Raw genomic sequence first — 7,263 nt, 5'->3', positions numbered from 1 at the left:
GTTATAAATCCCTTTGAAGACAAAGATTCTCATACGATCAGGAATTTGAAGGAAATCTTCAATGTCATCTAGTCCATTTTATTTTACAAATGAGGAAACTATGACCCCAAGAGTTTGCTATTTGCCTAATGTCACATTGGTAGGAAGTAACCCAGCCACGAGCTAAATGGGTTCCTCTGACTTCAAGTCTAGAGGTTTTCTCATTGTGCCACATATACATTATGCATCCCCATAACCTAACACAGTGTACACAGAGGTGTCAAGAGGTCAGTTAAGTGTATGATGATGGTGGTGATTTATAAAGAGACACACATGAAGCAACTGTATTCCTTTAGGAATGAAACTGACTCCATGATGAGAGTGTATTTGAATCTTTTGAAATAACGTTGTGCTTTCATTGAGGATTTGGAAACAACAATCGCCTTGTGATGCCTGCACAAATTTGCATCCATTCTCAAAGCTGTGATTGTTTTTTTTTTTCCTGTCACGGGATATGTGGCACAATTCATAGTATTCATACTGGGCACTTGTTAAAGTTCGTTGCATAAAATATGCTTTCCCATTGCTTTTTCCCAGGTTAGGCTCATCATTAATGATAAGTTCATGGATTTAGAACTAGAAGGGAGATGAGATTGCTCTGCCCCTTACATTTACAAATGAGGAAACCAAGGCCCAGGAAAATTAAACAACTTTGTCAAGGCCACATGGGTAGTAATAGGAATAACAATAACTGGTGTATCGAGTGCTTTAAGGTTTGCAAAGCTTCATACAAAGATTATTTCATTTCATCCTCACATCATCCCTGGGAGCTATTATTACCCCTGTTTTATAGATGAGAAAACCAAGGCAAACAAAGGTTAAGTGATTTGCCCAGGGTCCCACAGCTTTTGAGGTCTGAGGCCTCTTTTGAACTCAGGTCTTTCTGACCCTAGGTTCAGCACTCTGTCCACTTGACACCTATCTGAGAGAGTCATAATTTGAATCAAGATTTACTGATTTCAAATCTAACCCTCCCCTAGCTATTCTATGCTGCTTCTCAGTCAACATATGTAAGAATTTCAGTTTGTAGAATTGAAAGTTCTTAGTGATAACTTCCAATTACCTTTTCCCAGGTACCACATAATGTGTTAGTGACCTCTGAATTACATACCAACTACAATATTCATCCAGTGTCTCTTTATTAACTTTTTTTTTTTTGAAGGCTGTCATCATACCATGAGGGAACTGTAGCCAGAGCTGCTTCTGCTGGGTTCTTTCTTTGGGTTCACACTTTAAATATTAAGTCTACTATGTGATAGACTAATTTCTAACTTTGACTCCTGTGGGATGCTGGGAGAGGCAGGCTGATTGACAGCCAGCGGGAATTTACAAAACAATAATCACAACTCTTGGGATGAAATGGGCCTCCACTGACCTTTGTTGGAAATCTCTCCTTTCCCTTCTTCTTTCTATCTCCTTTCTCCCACTTTTGCAGAGCCGCCAACCAAATACCAAATCTCTCAGCCAGATGTTTATGCTGTTCTGCCAGGAGAGCCCCTTGAATTGCGCTGCCCGTTGAAAGACGCCATCATGATCAGTTGGACTAAGGATGGGGTACAATTGGGGCCCAACAATAGGACAGTTCTTTTTGGGGAATACTTGCAAATTAAAGGTGCCATTCCTAGAGATTCCGGCCTCTATGCTTGCACAGCTGCTAGGACTGTAGACAGTGAAACCTTGTACTTCATGGTCAATGTTACAGGTGAGTGAGTTGACCCTAGATAATGTTTTAAAAACACACACATAAGAAACTTTGCTATAAAATTTCATTGTAGAAGGAGAAAAGTCAGATTTCAGTGAGATCTTTGGTAATTAGAAGCCATGTACACAGCTTGATAGATTTTTGTTAATACTGCTTTGAAGTATTTTGGTGTGATAAGCACAGTGTCTTCAACATAGTAGGCTCCTGATTAATTGAATAGAATTGGAGAACATTTAAAAAATTAATTAAGAATTTTTTGTTATAAAAATCACTAACAGCACAAACATTTCCATATTCAAAGAAGGCCAGATAATGGGGATTATATATGAAACATCTAAGCCCCTATGTGTAGCTTTTTCCAAAGAGGAAATTCTTTAAAAACCATAAGGTTCACACACATGAAATAACTTCCTCAAAACCATCCATTTTCACATGAATGCTATTATATGTGTGTGTGTATATAGGCATATGTACATATATATACACACACACAAATATATATATATATACTATATATACATATATACCACTATATATACATATATTTACATGTATATATAGGCATACATACATATACCTATATATACACAGAAACACATATATAATGGCATTCATCTGAAAGTGGATGGTCTTGAGGAAATATGTGTATATGTATCTATATCTATATCCACACATATACTTATGCATATAGATATATGCATGTATGTATAATATATACTGTGTATATGTATGTGTGTATATGTGTACATACATACACATATATACACATGTGTAGATATATAGATACACACACATACATATGTTTTTAAATAATTTCCATTCCTGGTTTTTAAAGTACAGGTTAGAAACATATCTACTTTAGAGATTCCTGACTTCTAGCTGGATTTCCTTCGGCAAAATCTAGTTCAATTCAATTTAACTCAACAAACATTCAAAAACATCTACTATGGATAAAAGACTTTGCTGGACTATGAGAAAAATAGAAAGATGAATAAGATTTTATAATTTAGTATGGGAGATAAGATGTTTGCAAACAGCTTAATACAGAATAGAATATATGTGCTCAAGAGAAGCACAAAAGTCTCTGAATACTTAAAGTGAGAATTTTCAAATAAACTCATTATAAATATTACTTTCTTGTTGTTAAGTAGTCTGAGGGTTGCAAATGAAATATTATTTTATTAGGGACTATTACTTTAATACTTTCCTAAGAAAGTAACCCTCCAAAAGTCATATTAGAAAAAATGTTTTAATTTTATACTATTCATACATTCACCAACATTTTAATACTATTTGATTCTTGAAATCTGTTTTTGTTAATTTATTAAAATAATAATCACACTTCTACAGAACTCTAAAGACTGCAAAGTTCTTTCCTCCAAATAAACCTATAAGAAAATACAAATATTAATATCCTCATTTTATAGATGAGGAAAGTTTTTGAATTGAATAAAATTAGAGGAAATTGAAGGTTATGATGTAGACTAAATGATATTACAGATAGAAAATTTAAACCACTGATCACCCCCTCATTATTAGATTTTTTTCTGATTATGTTTCTTTTGACCCTCAAGGATCTGAAATGTAGAAAATCATGACATGTTACTCTATAAAAATGTATAGGTAAACATGTTCTTTTGACTACAGATGCAATTGCCTCGGGAGATGATGAAGATGACAATGAAGGCTCTGAGGATTTTATCAATGATAACAATAACATGAGTAAGTAACAACAAACCTCTGGAGGTGACTGCAGAGTCACGTGGGAAAAGCATGAGTCTAACCTTGTCTTAATGCCAATTGTTAACATCCTCAGTGTCCTTTCCCCACTGTATGTCTGTTTTCTTGACTTTCAAACTTGAAAATAAACTAAATGTACTGTCTACCTTTCTCTCTCATTTGTCCTTTCTTTTGGTGTGAGCAGCTACTTTCCTTCCTATGGAAACCCCTGATCTTTCTGCTATTTGATTACTTCTTTTCTATGACTTTGCGTATTTGAAGCCTGACAAACAATAAAGCAAAAGAAGGCATGGAAATACTGAGTTATAGTTGACTTTTGTTGTTACCAGTTATTTTTTAAACTTGACTTGTATTTCATTGATATAGAGAACTAATGGTAAATCAACTCGTTTCCCTCTCCCAATGTGTGTATCAGCACCTGCTTTACACCCTTAAAGTTTTAGACGATTACTTGGGGCATTGAAAGTTAAATTACTCACTCGGTCACACCGCCAGTACGTGTCAGGGATAGCACTTGAGCCCAGGTCTTTCTTACTCCTAGGCCTGCTCCCTATCCAGTACACCAGGGCTTCTTAAACTTTTTCTACTCATGACCTCATATGGGGTTGTGACCCACAGTTTAAGAAGTGCTGCAGTACACCACAGTCTTTAATTGATCTTATTTAATTTTATTTAATCTTTAATTTTTAATTTAATCTTATTTAATTGATCTTATTATAATACAGAACTATGGTCAGGTATGATACTGCATTAGAGGCAAGTTTTTTTGAAAAGCTAGAATGAACAAATAGGGTTACTAACAAGTTTCTGTTAAGAAAAGATTGTTTAAAAGTGGATATAAATAGAACAACTTCTGGGGGGGATAAATAGGTAAAATTTGATTTTTTTTTTCATGGCAACATGAAAATATTTTAAAAATTTGACTGATTGCTAGGCTTTTACTTGCTTACTTTAGACATAATTTAGAAATATTAGTAGCAGAATAATTTAATTATTTTGGTTTTATTTTTTCCTAGTTTTACTCCATTTTCTCAGAAGATAGTTTAAGGTTAAACACAATACAAAATGAGATGGTCAGGGCTAAAACAGAACAGAGATAGAGACCATTTAAAGAAATTAGAGGGAGTTAGATGTTACCAGGCACTCAAGATAAGCTGATTTTCAAAATTAGACAAACTTTGGGTCTAAGCTTTTGTATAATTAAGATAAAAAGGAGTATGTGATTTTTTTCTTTTGGCAAAACAAATTTTTATTCTTCTGCAAATACAAACTTTTCTCTGGAATTGACCTCATACAGGAATTTTTTGTGGGCTCCTTATGTAAGGGACATGGAATATAACCTACAGTATGGTCAAGAGTATCTTCATCTACAGTTTTACAAAAGGTACAGAAAAATCACAAAAGATAATTGTTCCTTCTACTTTTTTTTTATAAAGGCAAAAAGCATAACATTAAATTGGAACTCACTGAAACCTTTACACTTACTAGCATGCTAGATTCTTAAAGTCAAAATAAAGTACAACAAACTGTTAACATAGGATACAAAGAGTTCAGATTAATCATATTTAGTTTGAAAGGACAATCTTTACATATACTATTCAGGATTATAAATTTTTTTTGTCAAAGAGTGTTGCTCTCTCTCTCTCTTACATATACTATTCAGGATTATAAATTTTTTTGTCAAAGAGTATTTCTCTCTCTCTCTCTCTCTCTCTTTCTCTTTCTCTCTCTTTTTTTGAGGCAATTGGAGTTAAGTGACTTGCCTCGAGTCACACAGCTAGTAAGCGTCAAGTGTCTGGTCTGAGACTGGATTTGAACTCAGGTCCTCCTGACTCCAGGGCTGGTCCTCTATCTATTGTGCCACCTAACTGCTCCCATAAGATTTTTTTTTTTTTTATGAAACAATTAGAATACAATTAAGTACAATTAACATTGTGTGGTTTGTCCTTAGTTCTTGAAGAGGACCATGACTTTAGAGAGATGATGACATGACTTGCAATTGACTTTGATTTGAGTGAGGGAGGGCTGTGCAAAGTCACCAGCCTCACTTTCTCCTCCAGAGCCATCTGGGTCCAGTGGGCAGATATCAATCAGGATGACTGGAGATGGCCCAGGATGCAATGGGACACCCTGGCCCTTTTAAGCTAAGGTCTTTTCATCTTCTCACTTTGAGTGAGGCAAGGCCCATTCAGTGAATAGGGCTCTTTTAGGAGTGAGTCAAAGGATGACCCCTTTAATAGTAATAATAAAAAAATCAAACTAGGAGGGGAAGATTGTCAGGGTTGCTGGCCAAAAGAGAAACAGTTATTATTTACATTCACCCTGTGCTTGGAGGCCCCAAAAAATAACCATTAAGTGGTGTTTGGGCAGGGACCTATTGTTGTCCAATTCATGAGATCCAGAGTGAATTGGGTTTAAGGCTTGGCCTTTGAGAAAGAAATCTAGCCAGTAAACCCCAAGCTAACTAGGAAGCTTTTGGGACATCAAAATTTACCTTCCTTTGGGCAGAACACCCTCTTTACTGAGGACATAGAACCAATCTTTGATCAGTTTTTGAGACATGTCAGTATTTTTTAGTTCCTTGAGGTCATCATTATGACCATCAATTATCATTATATAGTTGATGCTAAAAGACCTAGTTAGTAGAGAATTCTATTAAATAGAGTGGCCTGCATCACAGTATCTATTGAACTATTTTTTTTTTCCTGCAAATAGGATGTTACTGAAAGTTACTGCTGGACATGTAAGTGAAATGGACTTGCTTCGTTGATGGGCACTGGTGTTTGGTAGCTGTAAGTTAGACACTGGTGTATGTAACTGCTCGTGATTTGTGCCTCAGGTGCTACTTAAGATGATCTAAGTTTTTGGCTGACTATTTGGCCCCCGCCATCTGCTAGTGTGATTAACCCAGCCTGATTCACAGGTGCACAGGTGCAGCCTAAAGTGTTTGAGATTGAGCAGCTGTAGGCTACTCTGACAAAGGAATGTGATAGCAAGGATAATGGACAAGACTGGCAAAAGGATGTTGCCATTAAAACAGATTTTCAGTGCCTTAAGTGGCCATTGCATTGCCAGATTAATCATGAAAACCACAGAAAAGACATCATTCTTTGCATTTTTGGTCACCAGGATACACTTATACATCCAAATTGACTTCTTGAAAATTTTTGGATTGTTTGAAAATACACCCGGTTTTGTTTTTCTTTCCTGCATAGATGAAATAAGCCAGTGAAACTGTTGTTTATGGTGAAGATTTGGAATTGATCAAAGAATCATATGCTTTTCTTTTTGGTGGATGAATTTGAAACTGAGTAATTTACCTTTAAGCTTAAATATTATGTAATATTTTCCCCTCTTATTGTCATGTTAGAGCCATTTAAAGTCATTTTGATGTTTAATTATTAGAGAAGGCCATCTAGTATAATATAGTTTAATTATTAGAGAAGGCAACTGAGTATAAGAAATGCCTGCCTAGTAGAATTTTATTTCAAAGTCTGAGTTTCTTTCAGAGAGAATAATATGTCTTTTAAAAACATACTTGCTGCATCAAGGATTATGCTGTCAGAGTTCAGATGTGGTGATAGCAATATAATTATTGAAGAAAAGAGTTTGTTATTAAAATAATCTTTACAGATGTCTTCAAAAATATTTAAAAAGCACACTTACCAAATACTTACTAAAAAATCTCACAGATCAGTCAGGAAGCATTTATTAAGCACTCATTGGAGAGACAAAGGAAAAAATGAAATAGTTCATGATGTAAAAAAGTTTATAATTTGTGA

General features: G+C 34.9%; 1 protein-coding gene across 8 annotated transcripts in view; it reads left to right on the top strand.

The window, feature by feature from the left end:
• FGFR2 (fibroblast growth factor receptor 2) overlaps positions 1 to 7,263 on the top strand; it is a 117,871-nt gene that overhangs the window by 31,735 nt on the left and 78,873 nt on the right. For 5 of the 8 annotated variants that reach the window (XM_027839804.1, XM_027839803.1, XM_027839802.1 and 2 more), the window contains 2 exons: positions 1,475 to 1,741; positions 3,389 to 3,463. The exons of the other annotated variants lie outside the window; for them this stretch is intronic. In XM_027839804.1, coding sequence (XP_027695605.1) covers positions 1,475 to 1,741; positions 3,389 to 3,463 — 342 coding nt within the window. The remainder of the gene's footprint in view (positions 1 to 1,474; positions 1,742 to 3,388; positions 3,464 to 7,263) is intronic. 8 annotated transcript variants of the gene reach the window in all.

Source organism: Vombatus ursinus, unplaced genomic scaffold (assembly GCF_900497805.2).
Source record: "Vombatus ursinus unplaced genomic scaffold, bare-nosed wombat genome assembly UNPS02014833.1, whole genome shotgun sequence".
Lineage (NCBI taxonomy): Eukaryota > Metazoa > Chordata > Mammalia > Diprotodontia > Vombatidae > Vombatus > Vombatus ursinus.
This window is presented reverse-complemented; position numbering and strand designations above follow the sequence as displayed.